Source organism: Castor canadensis, chromosome 16, assembly GCF_047511655.1.
Source record: "Castor canadensis chromosome 16, mCasCan1.hap1v2, whole genome shotgun sequence".
In the NCBI taxonomy this organism is placed as follows: domain Eukaryota; kingdom Metazoa; phylum Chordata; class Mammalia; order Rodentia; family Castoridae; genus Castor; species Castor canadensis.
Window position 1 is genome coordinate 8258059 of NC_133401.1, and position 16130 is coordinate 8274188.

The 16130-nt window shown below is 44.1% G+C and overlaps 1 protein-coding gene across 1 annotated transcript; it reads left to right on the top strand.

Moving 5' to 3' along the window:
* The first annotated feature begins 13271 nt into the window (after window positions 1-13271).
* Window positions 13272-15032, top strand: LOC109701534 (heterogeneous nuclear ribonucleoprotein F-like). Its single transcript, XM_020187085.2, has one exon. The coding sequence runs from the start codon at window positions 13577-13579 to the stop codon at window positions 14819-14821; it is 1245 nt and encodes a 414-aa protein (XP_020042674.1). The 5' UTR covers window positions 13272-13576; the 3' UTR covers window positions 14822-15032.
* Window positions 15033-16130: the final 1098 nt, after the last annotated feature.

Consider the following 16130-nt stretch of genomic DNA (forward strand, 5'->3'; position numbering starts at 1 on the left):
GAAAAAAAAAACAACAAAAAATAATAAAATAATGGGATATTTTACTTCAGCAAGCTGAAAAATTCCGGTTTTTACCTTTAATCTCGAGAGACTCACGAGAAGGTGGGAAAACCACGTGTTGGCCACAGCAGGGTGCCCCAAGCCAGGAGAAAAACGGAAGTGTCTGCCCCGCCCCGAGGTCTGCATCCGGGTTCTGAGCGCCAAGTCCAGCTTCCACCGACTTCCTGAAGCTCCAGTGAAGCCCGGACGCCCCGCCGCGGGTCCCCAGGGTTCCTCATCTCTAGCCCAGACCTGAAGGTGCAAAGCCGCATTCAGTGTCCTCCCCCGGACTGCTTCTGCCTACCAAAAGCCTGAGCGCGCCTTCACTTGGGGGCGGGCTTTGGAAACAGTGGCCAATGGGAAGCGCGCTCAGCTGTTAAGAGACAGGCGCTTCATTACCAGGCAACGCAAAGGGGCAATTATTCTCAAATAGACGGAGCTCTTAGCCAATGGGTGCACAAGAGAGGGGAGGTTCGGTCCACATTGGCCAATAAGAAGCGCCTGTGTCCAAACGGTCTAAAAACAATAATGGAAATTTTATGAAGGTAAGTAGACTTTATATGCCTGCCTCCCGCGTCCACACTGAATTTTCAATTAATCTTAGTGGTGGTGACAATAACTTTTCGGAGATTTGTATCTGCCGCTGGAGACTTTCTGGTCTGATTCATACGGTAGGACCTGATGAACTGACGTGGCACACCAGATCTCACAATAAATCATAAATAAAGAAGCGGAGTATGGCAGTGTATATCTGTAATCCCGGTACTAGGGCGAAGGAGGTAGGAGGATCACGAGTTTCAGGCAAATCTGATCTACATATTGAGTTTAAGGCCAGTCTGGAATACAGAGCAAGACCCTGTCTCAAAAACAAACCACACAAAACATAAAAAGGGAGGGAGAAAGGGGGATGGAGGTAGAGAGAGACAGAGAAAGAGAGAGAGAATATGAATACGAATGGGAATGTATAAAACAGATAGGTTTTTGTTTGTTTGTTTTTTACAAAGTGAACCCAGGGGCAATTCACACGAGTCTAACAAGAAATACCAGGATACAGAGAAGAGGGATAGAAGTGTCAGCAGAAACTTGCATTTGATTTAATTGACTTGTCGATAAAGTCAGGGTTTGCAGGTATTTTCAGTATTTTGCAGTCTTTGTCATTTCCAATAGCAGTGTTGAGCTTACAGGCAAGTGAGCCACTGGTGCCTGGCATGGTGCCATTCTTCACTGTAAAACCCCACATTGCAAACTGGTGAACAAATGGTACATGCTAGGCTTTATGTGCTGTGTTTTACATCAGTTAAGACATGGACTATACCATTTCCTCCTATAAGAGATACAAGTACAATTACTAATTGTACTAAAAACAGACCAGACAAGGCATTAGGGGATTTTGGTCAATATTACACAAGTGGACAGCAAGGATCTATGCCTATGAATTCAAGGTCCTCCTGCCTCAGCCTCGGGAGAGCTGGAATTACGGAAGTGAACCATCAGACCCAGCTTGGGCTCAATAATTTTTTAATATAATAATTCATGCTTTCTTTTTCTCTTTAGGTATTTTCAAGCAGTTTTCATTGCTCCATCTATTTAATTACAGGTTACCTGGAAGTTTTCCACTTGAATTAAAATTATATATACAGTCACCAGCAATTTTATCATCATGTGAACATCATAAGAGTGTATTTGCACAAATTAAGGCAGCTACCACTAGTCAGTGAATTTCATTTGAACTTTACCTCAAATTTTTTTATTCTTCGAAAAACATTGTACATAAGCCTTTATCTTTTGAAGAAATATGCTAAACTAAAATATTTAAAGAAGAACTGCTATGCTAGTCTAAGATTTGCTTTAAAATATTTCAGGGTTAGGGCTGGAGGCATGGCTCAAATGTAGAGTGCTTATCTAGCAAGCACAAGACCCTGAGTTCAAACCCCAGAATCATCAAAAAATAAATAAAAATTTAAACATTAAAAAATTACATCTTAGCTGGGTGCTAAGTAAGTAAGTAGCTGTAATCCTAGCTACTTGGGAGGCTAAGATAGGGAGGATTACAGTTTGAAGCCAGCCCAGGGAAGCAGTTTGAAAGGCCCCCATCTCCAAATTAGCCACATCAAAATGGACCAGAGGTGTGGCTCAAGCAGCAGAGGACCTGTTTTGCAAGCGCCAAGCCCCAAGTTCAAATCCCAGTCCTCCCCCTATATACACACAAAAATTACATCTTAAAATATTTCAGGGCTATATGTGTAAGAGAAAAAAATGACTAGAAGAAACACAGTATGCCTATTAATTGATTGCTGATGAAGGTGGATGGTGGGATATGAGAGTTTGTGAACACTAATTTTACACTTGTTTGAAATTTGCCATGTACATGAAAAAGTCCAATGTACAAGGTCATACTGTGAGATGGCGTAATTACTTTCTGTATGCTGACATGTAGTGAGAGTTAATCATGTATTTTAGTACTTTAATAAGCTTGGTTGTTAAACAGTGATCAGCTTTTTTAGAAGTTTAGAATACCCATCAGTTTTACTACTAGGTATACACCTGAAAGAAATGAAAATATATGTTCACACAAGGATACATAGCCTAATATTCACAGCAACTTTATTTGTCAACTCAAGCTGGAGACAATCCAAATGTAACATCCACCAACAGGTGAATGGACACCGTGTGGTTCATCCATACAGTGGAATACTACTCACTGTTTGGCCGGTGGGCAGCCACCCCATGGAGATCAGGGACTCTCTGCTCACTTTCCACTCCATCCCCTCCTTCCCTTCATGATTAGCATGGCAACTCCTGCTGGTAGGCAATGGGTCCTGACCTCTCCTACAGATCCATATTACCCCGAGCTCCTCCCCACCAAACCTCGACCTATCCTGATGCCCCATAATACCTTAAGCTCTTAACTTCACCCAGGATATAAAAACTGGGCTGCCATTTCTCCAGCGCAACTTCTCCGGCCCTGCTCTTTGGGGACGGTGAACCTCGCCCGAGAGCGCACTCACAATAAAGCCTGCTTAAAGCCTGCTTGCTTTGTCATTTGGCTCCAATTTGGCCTTCCCATCAGCGTCGACCTAACACTCACTAATGAAGTAAATACACTTTTTTTGGTGTTACTGGGATTTAAATTCAGGGCATCACACTTGCTAGGTTGGCACCCTACCACTGGAGCCACACTGCCAGCATGAATAAAATTCTGATGTCTGATCCTTACATGGTGAGTGGCATGTGTGTCCTATGTGAAAGAGGACACAATATATCATTCCACATATATGATATATTAGAACACGTGAAATTAATCTATGGTTTTAGAAGTCAGGACGGTGATTTTCCTTTGTGGGATGATGAGTGGGAGTGGTCACCAGAGAGTCTCAGGCTGGGAATGTTCTGTTTCTCCATTCAAAGGCTGGTTACATGAGTGTTTTCACTTTGAAAATCTGTCAACCTGCCCACTTATCATCTGTGCTCTTTTTGGTATAAATGCTAACAGATGCTTCGTCTCGTTGTTCCCGATCCATACTGTACACTGAATGCCCACAGCCTGGCATTCCCCCGACTCTGGGAGGCTCCTGCATGTGAGCAGCCCCATTCCAGAAGCCTTTCTCAATATGATGCACCCTCTGGTGTGTCTGTGGTGGGCTGTCTGACTGAACCCCTTCCCATACACGACACAGGGATGGGGCTTCTTCCCTATATGCACCCTTGGGTGGATGTCTCTTGAAGGTCAAGCAATGCCTGATGTTCCTTGCACAACCCCACACCAGTAGGGCCGCTCCCCTGTGTGGACCCTCTGGTGGATACTCAAGTTCTTGCTCCAACTGAGACACTTCCTGTAGGCCTCATACTGGATTGATCTCTCCCCAGTGTGGAGACACTGTTGCAGGTAGAGGCTGGCTCTCTGGCTGAAGCCTCGGCCACAGGTGTCACACACAAAGGCCTGTTTGCCAGTGTGGAAAGTGAGGTGAAGCCCCGGTCACATGCCTCAGGCTTGGGACACTCTGGTGGATCTGCAAGGCTGTCCTGCAGCTGAAGTCTTTGTAACAGTCACAGTACCTGAAGGGCATCTGTCCTGTGTGGATGCACTGGTGGATGGAAAGGTTGACATTGCAGCTGAAGTCCTTCCAGCACACACACATCTGTAGGGCTTCTTGCCAGTGAATAGACAGGGTAGAGTTACAGCTGAAGGTTTTCCCACAGGACTCCCATGTGTGAGACCTGCACTTTCCCATGTAGTCCTTTTTGTGCTTTTTCAAAGTAAATCCTAAGCTGAAGACTCTGGAACATTCTGTGCATTGCTTTTTCTACTGGGAATAGAACTGAAAGGTTGAGGTGTGTTGACCTTTTGCTGAAGGCTTTCCCACACTCCTCCTGGACAGGGTTTGCTGCTAAAATAGAAGGTTTCTGAGCTGTGTGAAGTTTGCGACACTCGGGGTCAGCTATAGGGTTTTTCTTCCATGTACTCCCCAGGAGAGAATCTTATCATTCTCATCCTTGTCTCCTGGGATATAGAAAATTACGTGACAAGAGTGAGCAGGGATTTTGTCAGAGGCTGCAAGGTACACGAACACACCAGTACTGATAATACAAAAAATTTAACAGAACAGAGATTTGGACTGCTGGTTTCTGACCTCTTGACTTCAAGACCCATATCAATGGAGAACATCATTCTGAGTGAGGTTAGCCTGGCCCAAAAGACCAAAAATCATATGTTCTCCCTCATATGTGGACATTAGATCAAGGTCAAACACAACAAGGGGACTGGACTTTGAGCACATGATAAAAGCGAGAGCACACAAAGGAGGGGTGAGGATAGGTAAGACACCTAAAAACTAGATAGCATTTGTTGCCCTTAACGCAGAGAAACTAAAGCAGATACCTTAAAAGCAACTGAGGCCAATAGGAAAAGGGGACCAGGAACTAGAGAAAAGGTGAGATCAAGAAGAATTAACCTAGAAGGTAACACCCACGCACAAGAAATCAATGTGAGTCAATGCTCTGTATAGCTATCCTTATCTCAACCAGCAAAAACCCTTGTTCCTTCCTATTATTGCTTATACTCTCTCCTCAACAAAATTAGAAATAAGGGCAAAATAGTTTCTGCTGGGTATTGGGGGGGAGAGGGAGGGGGCAGAGTGGGTGGTAAGGGAGGGGGTGGGGGCAGGGGGGAGAAGTGACCCAAGCCTTGTATGCGCATATGAATAATAAAAGAAAAATGAAAAAAAAGACCCATATCAACAGGGAGGACTCTTCTCTCTCCCTCAATTTACGGAAGTTCAACACAGGAAATCTCTTTGCTACTTATGTATTAGCAGTATTCACCATGGATGGACCGCAAGTCCCCACTGTACATCCGTAGTAGGATATATGGACTTCAACATACACATAGGAGACTCATATTCAGCAACAGTTCTTAAAGCGGGGTCCTGAGACCCCTGAGATTCTTGGGACCCTATCAGATGGGGTCAGTGGGGTCAGTAATTATTTTCCTAATGACATCCTCACATCATTATTGTTCAGGACTCTTCTGGAAGCTTTTATAATAAGCACTCAAACATTGGGGACATGGAGGAAAGACTGCTCATAAAAGGAGTGTTATCAATGTTATTCTCTGGTTATTTTTATGCTGTCTAGATTGTCCCAGGTCTCTGTGGTTCTTCACGTGCCATTACCTGCAGTTCAACCTTGGTGGGTCCAAAACAGACACCTTGCCATCAACTCTCCTTACAGTACCACCTTGTCCTACCTCAGTCATCACTATTCTTCTGGTTCTCAAGATACACTCTATGGTCCCCTCCTGGAACCCTCTTTTTCTCCTCATTCTGCTACCTGACTGCTTCACCTACAAGAATATCTCCTAAAACTGACCATATTTCTTCACCTCCCACTGCCACTAGCAGTCCAAGATGTTATCATTTTCCTGCCTGCACTCCTGGCTTCTCTGCAGCCTCTCTTGCCCTCTAATTCTCTAAAGAGCAGGTGGAGTAATCTTTTATTAAGATATTATGAGATCCTTCTTGCTTGGAAAAATACTCAAATTCATCGTGAGAGACACAGGCTTTCTTTCTCCTCGCCTTGCCACACCCCACTTCCTGGCTTTGCCTGGTGTACACTGCCCACTCCTCCCCATCCCCTATGGGCTGCTTTCTGAAAAGCTCTTCTCCCAGAGCTTCCTGTGATTCAAATCTCCCTTCACTGAAATTTCTCAGCTAGGCATGGTCATTCACACCTGTAATCTCAGATCCAGGGAGCCTGAGGCACAAGGATCTCGAGTTCAAGACCAGCCTGGGCTACATAGTCCCTATCTCAAAAACCAGCCAACCAAACAAAGAAACCTAAAAAAGTCAACTCTCAGCTCAGTTTATAGGTGGGGAGGTCTTCCATCTGTCCTTCTAGAAACACACTCTTCCCTTCCACACCTGCTCTGTGTCCCAGAAGGCTGATACCATGTGGACTTCAACACACTCCTGGCTCTTGGGCTTCTGACTGTTTTTTAGCTAATGTGAACCCTGCCAGGACACTGGAGAGAAGGGTGAGGGTGAAAATAGACATTCATTCCCTTGGCTTCCTTCCTGTGGGCTTGTGGCCCAGGTGTGTTCCTGAACTGACCCAATATCAGTATGCCATCTCTTTCCTCCTGGGACCATGACTTTACTTAAAAGGAAAAAAAATCCAAATCCATGTTAATTAATATTTTCCATGTTCCAGGGAGATTTAAAGGCTATGTGTCTTGGTCAAGGTAGAAAATCAGAGCCATTTGCATCACCGTGAATGTCATTCCCTGAGGCCTTCATGGCAGAGAGCATGAGGCCATGTGAACTCTCCCTCACCCTCATGGTTTACATAACTCAACACCCCTCATCCAGCTCTCCTCACCAAATCACATAAACTTCAGCTCTCACAGGATGACTCCTACAGACTCCACAGCACACACCGCCCGCTGTTGGTTAATTCTTTGCTCTATTCTGGTATCTTCTCCAAATGAAGGGACCATGCTGTCTTCTCCCAGGACTCAAATTCAACCCATAATGAGTTCTGAAAGAGCAGGAATCTCATGGCACAGGGAATCTTTCAGGAGGACTTCTCAGGCCCTCTGACAATGTAAGTCATCTACCTCTTGGCCCCTGTATTGGTCAGTTTCACATGTGTAAAAAGAATGATTCTCTACTGGCTGGTTTCATCCAGCATTTCAAAAGAGAAATGGTCAGCTACTAAAAGGATCTGGCACAGCAATGCTGAAAGAGTAGCTAGGAAAGCCAACACAACAAATTCAAGAAATTTCCAGAAAAGGAAGGGATGTTGAGTAGGGTGCCTGTCAGGGAGCCCATTCTCTAAAGGGGGAGGCCCACCATTTTTGTGGACAATTTGTGTATAGGTCTTAGCCCAATCAGTGTCTTCTGGTAGGAATATTCCAGAACCCACCACTGAACAAAGAAGGTTCAAATGGCATCAGGCAAACAAACCTAAATTCAAGTATTGCCAAACAGGTAATGCTGGGGTAAAAAAAAATTACCTCCTCTAAACTTTTCTGTCCTGTAAAATAGAGATAGCCTCCAAACCATACAGATTTTGAGGGGAGTTTTTTGTTGATGTTGTTACCATCTCTGTTTATATACTTTTTTTTCTAATTTAGGTACTATTCTTCCTTCCTTCTTTCCTTCCTTCCTTCCTTCCTTCCTTCCTTCCTTCCTTCCTTCCTTCCTTCCTTCCTCCCCGCCTCCCAACCTCCTTTCCTTCCTCCCTCCCTCCCCTTCCTCCTTTCCCCACCCCCTTTCTTTTTTGTGGTACTGTAGATGGAACTCTGGGCCTCACAAATGCCAGCCAGGCAAGCACTCTACCATTGAGCGCCAGTATAAAACTTCAGTATACCAATTGATGACTTCTGATAGATCACTGTGTAACCCACATACCAATGATGCATAAATGATTTCCATCTCCCCAGGAAATTTTCTGTGCTGCTCCCAAGTGATCCCTGCCCTACTGTCTGCTCTCAACAACCACTGAGCTGCTGTCAATATTAATAATTTAATCTGCTCTAAAATTTCATACAAGTGGAATTATACAGCATGCACTGTTTTATATCTGGCTTATTTTATTTAACTTACTTGCCAGAAATCAACATGCTGGCATCCTGATCTGGAATTTCTAAACTCTAAAGTTGAAAGAAAATAATTTTTCTGTTATTTAAGCTACCTAGTCCATGATATTTTGTTATGACCATGTACGTGGACTAACACACTCCCCATCTCAATCCCATATTGGGACTTAGGGCTTGAACATACAAATTTGGGAAGTGAGCATCAACATTCAATAAATAACATCCCAATCCTTACCCCCTAAATTCATGTCCTCCTCACATGCAAAGTCATTGTGTCCCAACAGCCTCTTGAATCTTAACTCATTCCAAGATCAAGCCTGAAGTCTAAAAACAAGTCTCATCTTGATATCATCTCAATTATATATGAGTGGGTATGAAACCAGAGAAGTTATGTGCTTACAAAACACAATAGCAGGGCAGGCATAGGAATTAGAAAGAAGAAAGGGGTGATGGGCCCCTGGCAAGAAAAATATCATTAGCTCTTAAGACTCAGGAATAATCTCTGTGGTTTAATGATCTTCCTATTGGACCACTGGGGTGACAGCATCACCTCTATGCCTTGGCTAGGTGGTCTCACCCCTTCTGCTCTGCTCAGAATAGCTCTCTCACCCTGTCCCATGGATTCTGACAGGTCCATAACCTTGCTTCATTTTGTCCCACTCATCTCCTTCAGTTCAAACTGGCAGTGTTTCTGCTTGTATAATCCCATAACCCTTTGGGTCCAGTTATACTATTTGTCTTCTTTTAATTAATTAACTAATTAATTATATTTTGGTATTGGACCCAGGACCTAGGTTCACATTTTAGGCAAGTGCTCTACCACTGGGCTATAGCCACGGCCTCTTTTTTAAAAAAAACTTTATTTTGTGACAGGGTTTCAGTAAGTTGTCTAGGCTGGCCTCAAACTTGTAATCCTCCTGCCTCAGCCTCCAGAGTAGCTGGGATTACAGGCATGAACCACCACTCCCAACTGGTCATTGTCTTCTGAACATACTTTCTCAGTTTTTACAGTTATGGACAGACTGAGAATTTTCCAAATCTGTAAGTTCTGGAAAACTCAGGAATCATAAATTAATACAGGTTTACTTCTAGGTAAATTCATTTTGAAGGACCTCAAAGTATTGTTATATTCTCAAAGTTTTAGTAAGTAGTTAAGATCTTGAAAGACTTGGTAAATTTGACGTTACAAAATGAGATGGTTTAAATCTTTGTTTTTTGTTTTTTTTTCATTTCAGTTACTTAACTGAGCACAACCTCAATGAAGTCTAAGGTTGTATTTCCATATATAGGCTGGGTTTTGCATTTCCAAAAATACTTAGAAAATTACTGTAGACCTATTATCAAGCATGGTGCCAGGTCTTGAGGGTACTGGGCACAGAGTAGCTCATAGTTCAGAGAGCAAGAAAGAAAGTCAATGGAAAGTCACAGAGCAGTATATGTTGCCCCTCTCCACAGATCCCGAACAGAGACCATCTTCTCCACTCCCCAAACTGCTTCGCCTTAGAGCACGGGCACTTCACCAATCTCCAGGCAAGCCCTACAGGACCCCGCCCCTTCCTTCCCCATCTCACCAGTCACTGTGTCTTAATTGTTTTCTACTACCTGTTGCCATTTTCCCTGACACTCTATGAGACAAGTTTTTGCAGCCTGACACTGGAATCATTGCAGAAACTTCTGTCTAGTCGGTTGTCCCATCCCTGAATTCCACTCTACCCTTTCTTTCCTAGCTGATCTCCATGGACTGTATTACCTGTGTTCTCTTGCCCATTGGTTTCCAGCTAGCTGGGTTTGACCAAAAGGAAATATGAGCAGGAGATGGAAGATGAGAAGAGAGAATTTGAGGTGTCTTCTTTCCAGGTCCTTTTGCCAAGTTGCCATGTGTTGGCTGTGGATGTGATTTTTGATCAAAGATGACAGCTCCTGTCACATAACTGCTCTACAGCAGTCACTACTCTTGTGAGGTTCCAAAGAGGCTGACACCATCCTACAGTGATCTCTGAAACCTGTGTAAATGCTCCCTTAAGAAAGTATCCTCCATCATTCCTTCTGAGCATATCATCTGTTCCCTGCTGGGTCCTTAATGAACAAGCTTCCTAACTGGTTCACTACCTTCACACCTGCTATCCCCAGTGTTTCCAGTCTCAGTGAATCACACTAGTTTCAAAGACCAAAAAACTTCCTCAATTAATCACCTAAAATAGAAATATTTTTATTTATGTCATCCCTCTAGTCAGCTCTTACCAGGACAATTGTGAGCCTTTTTTTTTGCGGTACTGGGGCTTGAACTCAGGGCCTACACCTTGAGCCACTCTGCCAGCCTTTTTTTTTGTGATGAATTTTTTGAGATAGGGGCTCATGAACTATTTGCCCAGACTGGCTTCAAACCACAATCTTCCTGATCTCTGCCTCCTGAGTTGTTAGGATTACAGGTATAAGCCACCAGCTCCTGGCTTGTGTCAGCCTCTTATGTGAGATTCTACTCCCTCTCTGGCCCCGCTTTGATTTGCCTTCCACACACAGCCATCTGAATAGATCTGCTTCCTTCCTCCTTACCCTCAAATGGTATCTTGACTGGAAAAACCTGATAGATACTATGTCAAGTGATAAAGCATTAGAGGCATTAAACAAATCCAAATTGAGGAGCAATCTACAAAATAACTACCCTGTACTCTTCAAAAGTGTTAAAACCAATAAGAACATAAACCACTAAAAAAGTATTCTTGATTACAACTAACAAAGGAAAAAAATTGCCACAAAGAAACTTATAATAAGGGCTGAGTACAGCAGCTCACATCTGTAATCCCAGGTACAGGTAGGAGAATTAAGGTTTGAAGTCAGCCTGGAGACATTATTGGAAAAACAAACTAAAAGCAAAAGGACTGGGGGTGTGGCTCAAGTGGTAGAGGCTCTGAGTTCAATCTTCAGGTCCACAAAAAAAAAAAAAAAAGGAAGGGAGGGAGGGCAAGATGGAGAGAGAGAGAGAGAGAAATTTATTAGGACAATTAGTGAATTTTGATTAGGGGTCCAGGGATTCGATATTGTTATCAGTGTTAAATTTCCTGATTTATACAGCTGTTATTTAAGAGATTGCATTTGTTTGTAGATGTAAGCTGAAATATTTAACAATAAAAGCATGAAGTTGACAACATGCTCTCAAATGATTCAGAAATAATAAATATACATGTGGATAAAGTAACTAGTAACAATGTTGGCAATACTTTTTGAGTCTTGCTATGTAGTTCAGTTTGCCTTTGAACTCAACTTACTCCTGCCTCAGTCTCTTGAGTGCTAAGATTACAGGTATGCACCACCACCAATAAAATGTTACATTTGGACACCCCAAAATATTCTATTGTAAGAGCACAAATGGAAAAAAAATAAAATGCCCAAAAGTTGACAATTGGTGAATGTGAATGAAGGATATACAGATATTCTTTGTATTCCTGCAGTTTTCCCAAAAGTTTGATATAATTTGCAAGTAAAAAGGTGTAGCAAGGAAACAACCAATCTTTTTTTTGTGGTACTGGGGTTTGAATTCTGGTCCTATGCTTTGAACTACCCCACCAGCCCTTTTCTGTGATTTTTTTTTTGAGATAGGGTCTTGTGAACTATTTGCCTGGGCCGGATTTGAACTGCAATCCTTCTGGTCTCTGCCTCCTGAGTAGCTAGGATTACAGGTGTGAGCCGCTGGTGCCAGCTTGGAAACAACCAATCTTAATGCCAACAAACCCTCAAGAAAAAGAGCTCCCCTCCACCGCCAATGTACACAGCACAGACTGGAACATATGGAGGAGAGGCTGAATCATTTGTGGACTAAATTAACGGAAAGTTAGAGCGAAGGTTAAGATGTGGCAAGGAACCTGACATGAAGTGGGGAGGAATTTTCTCTGGAGCTTCCCAACATGGTGCCATGCTTGGTAATTATCTCAGATCCTTGGTGGTAAAGTCCATCAGCAAATGCAACGTGTCTGTGTGTGTGTGTGTGTGTGTGTGTGTGTGTGTGTGTATGGGGGGGGGTCTGCCCATGCACGAAGAAGGCTAAATCCTACTCACTGGGGCTCTTGCTGCCAGAAACCCAGGGGCCATTTTCTCCTCTTTCCACAGATCTTTCATGGCTAGCAGATTCCTGAGGGCACAACAGGGAGCTGAGAGCCATGAGGATCAAGTCTCATGCCAGATAGCACCATATTTAGTCTCCAAAGATGCATCCCTACTTAAAAGGAAAATAAAAAAGGAGTCAGGAGCCAACCTTGATCTGGACTGACCATGGAGGAAGCAGAGCATCAACACTCCACAAATTTTTCACTCAAAGGAAGTTTGCAGAGATAAGGCCAGGCCTGTGACCCAGGACTTAAGACACCTCCACCTTTAATGCCTGGGACTTTAACTTCCACCAGGACATTCAAAGAAGAAACAAAATTCCAAGATGGGTGTGGTGGAGTAGGCCTTTAATCCCAAAGATGAATCCCCTGAGCTGACCCCTTTGAGCTCTGGGGTTTCTCAGATACAAACGGTGGTGGTCCTTTGGGAATCCATTTGAAGGACTAGTTAGGGACCTGGGCCACTCTAGTATACAAGTCAATCTGCCCATCCCTCAGAGAACACACTTCTCTGTCCACTTTTAGAAAAATCCTCTTGTTCAGAGTTAAAAAGTGATCTCACCGGGAGAATTTGCAACAAAAGTGGGGTATACGAGCCTGACCCCTTCCTCAAGAGTCCAAGCCATACCTCCAAAGCCAAGGATACCAGAACTCATTATCATCCTAAAGACCAAGAAACATGGTTCCCACCAAATCTTTAACTCTGGGACACTCAGTTCTAGCTCCTCCCCTACATCTTTCAAACCTGGGAATGCACAGATCTAGTGTCCCCACAAACACTGCAGGACATACAACTCCAGATGGCCCCCCAACATCCTGGACCCTGCCTCATTGTCCTCTCCCTACTACTCTGGTATTGCCCCAAATCAAGATGGTTGGTGGCTCACGCCTGTAATCCTAGCTATTCAGGAGGCAGAGATCAGGAGGATTGCAATTTGAAGCCAGCCTGGGCAAATAGTTTGTGAGACCCTATCTTGAAAAAAAACAGCTTCCTCCTCGTGGCCGCGCGTGTGCCGGAGCGCCGGTCGGCCTTGCTCTCACACGCATAGGGATCCTGTGCTTGCATCTTGGGTGAGAAATCTTTGCCTCGGGAGGTTAAGAACAGAAGATGCACCTGAGCTTCCCTTAGAGCCATCTGTGTTTTTAAGCATCAGGTGGAATTTGGGATTCTCTGGCCATAAACCACGCTTGCTTGATGAAAATAGAAATCAGTTCTACCTTCTTCAGTGGACAATTCATTACCTACCATAAGTCTCCCACTGAATACATCCTTGTGGTTCTTTAAGCCACAGAAAAACTGCCCAAGCTTCTTTGACATCTGCCCTGTCAAGTATCCAAGATGCTAGGTCCTGAGGGAGGTGAAGGCTTTGTTGTCAAACTCCGTGGCCTGCCTTGGTCCTGCTCGATTGAGGATGTGCAGAACTTTCTCTCCGACTGCACAATTCACGATGGGGTCGCAGGTGTCCATTTCATTTACACTAGAGAAGGCAGGCAGAGTGGTGAGGCTTTTGTTGAACTTGAATCAGAAGATGATGTAAAATTGGCTCTGAAAAAAGACAGGGAAAGCATGGGACACCGGTACCTCGAGGTGTTCAAGTCACACAGAACCGAGATGGATTGGGTGTTGAAGCACAGTGGTCCAAACAGCACTGACAGCGCCAATGATGGCTTCGTGCGCCTTCGGGGACTCCCATTTGGATGCACAAAGGAAGAAATTGTTCAGTTCTTCTCAGGGTTGGAAATCGTGTCAAATGGGATCACACTGCCAGTGGCTCCAGAGGGCAAGATTACAGAGGAGGCCTTTGTGCAGTTTGCCTCACAGGAGTTAGCTGAGAAGGCGCTAGGGAAGCACAAGGAGAGAACAGGGCACAGGTATATCAAGGTGTTTGAGAGCAGTCAGGAGGAAGTTAGGTCATACTCAGATCCGCCTCTGAAGTTTATGTCTGTGCAGCGGCCAGGGCCCTATGACCGACCGGGGACAGCCAGGAGGTACATTGGCATCGTGAAACAGGCAGGCCTGGAGAGGATGAGATCCGGTGCCTACAGTGCAGGCTATGGGGGCTACGAGGAGTACAGTGGTCTCAGTGATGGCTACGGCTTCACCACAGACCTGTTTGGGAGAGACCTCAGCTACTATCTCTCAGGAATGTATGACCACAGATACAGAGATGGCGAGTTCACGGTGCAGAGCACCACTGGCCACTGTGTCCACATGAGGGGGCTGCCCTACAAAGCAACCGAGAACGACATTTACAACTTCTTCTCTCCACTCAACCCTGTGAGAATTCATATCGAGATTGGCCCTGATGGAAGAGTGACAGGAGAAGCTGATGTTGAGTTTGCCACCCATGAAGAAGCTGTGGCGGCTATGTCAAAAGACAGGGCCAACATGCAGCACAGATACATAGAACTGTTCCTGAATTCGACAACAGGGGCCAGCAATGGGGCTTATAGCAGCCAGGTGATGCAGGGCATGGGGGTGTCTGCAGGCCAGGCCACTTACAGTGGCCTGGAGAGCCAGTCAGTGAGTGGCTGTTACAGGGCCGGCTATAGCGGTCAGAACAGCATGGGTGGATATGACTAGTTTTCTAGGAGCATTTGAGTTGTTTCAATCAAATTTTCACAGGCAGCCAAGAAGCAGTGAAGCGCAGTTTATAACTAGAGGAGCTGTGGGACACATTTTGCACCATGAGTTTGTGAAATCTGGATTAAAAAATTACCTCTTCAGTGTTTCCTCATGCAAACTTTTCTTCTAGCATGTGATACTGAGCAACCTAAAACTATTTTCTTCTGCTATTCTTGATTAACGTTTTGGTAGTGTACTTCAGAGTGATGTTATCCGAGTTAAACTAGTTTAAGTATGTTAAATGTGGCTCTTACACCACACCACAGTGAGCACACTGGGGAGATGTACTTTTTTGGAGAACTCAAAGGTGCTAGATCCCTAATTCAAAGAGAAACATTTCTCATGTTTGTTCATTCTAGTTTATATTTTCATTTAAAATCTTTTAGGTTAAGTTTAAGCTTTTTAAAAGTTAGTTTTGAGAATTGAGACACAATACTAATACTGTAGGAATTGGTGAGGCCTTGACTTAGAGCTTTCTTTGTACTGTGATTTCCTTTTGGGTGTATTTTGCTAAGTGAACTTGTTAAATTTTTTTAACTAAATTTTTTTTCTTAAAATAAAGACTTTTTCACACAAAAAAAAATCACAAATAAGAGACTGGTGAAGTGGCTCAAGGTGAAGGCTGTACGTTCAAACCCCAGTACCACACAAAAAAGATGCTTGTGAACTGCCCCCTAAATTGAAGGACCCCTAGCCCTTTGCAAGACTGTGTGGGTGCCCTCCAACCTAGGTAGCTTCTGTACCCACCTATTAAAACCAAGATGTTGCCTAGGTTACCCCCCATGTGACCCTGCTTTTCACCTTCACATGACCTAGGGACTCCCAACTATTCCCTCTGTCCCTACCCCAGAAAATTAGGGAACCTGCCTCTCCAGGTATCTGCCTGGAGGTCTTGGGCATGGAGGCTGCCACTGGGCCTTTACAAACCACCCTCCCTCAGGACCAGTGCCTCTAGGAATAAACCCCCTTGCTTCACTTGCTTATTGTTATTGACTTTCATAACTGATTTTGCTAGTAGTCAAGCTAAGCAATAAAGTACCCCAACCCACTATCTTTTCTATCAGTAACACCTCTGAGATGTGTTCACAACAAGGCAGGATATCAGGGAAATTGAGGCATCGGAAACAGCAGCCAGGAGTCTACAAATAAATATTATACTATGAATAGCTTGATTAAAACCATATAGACACTGTTTTCTCTGCTTTAAGCTTTATACTTCCTCAACAAACTGCAACATTTACTAAAAAGAAAAAAGGGGAAAAGAGCA

Coding starts and splice junctions, on each gene's coding strand:
- LOC109701534 (XM_020187085.2), top strand. CDS start 13,577: ATGCTAGGTCCTGAGGGAGGTGAAGGCTTTGTTGTCAAACTCCGTGGC.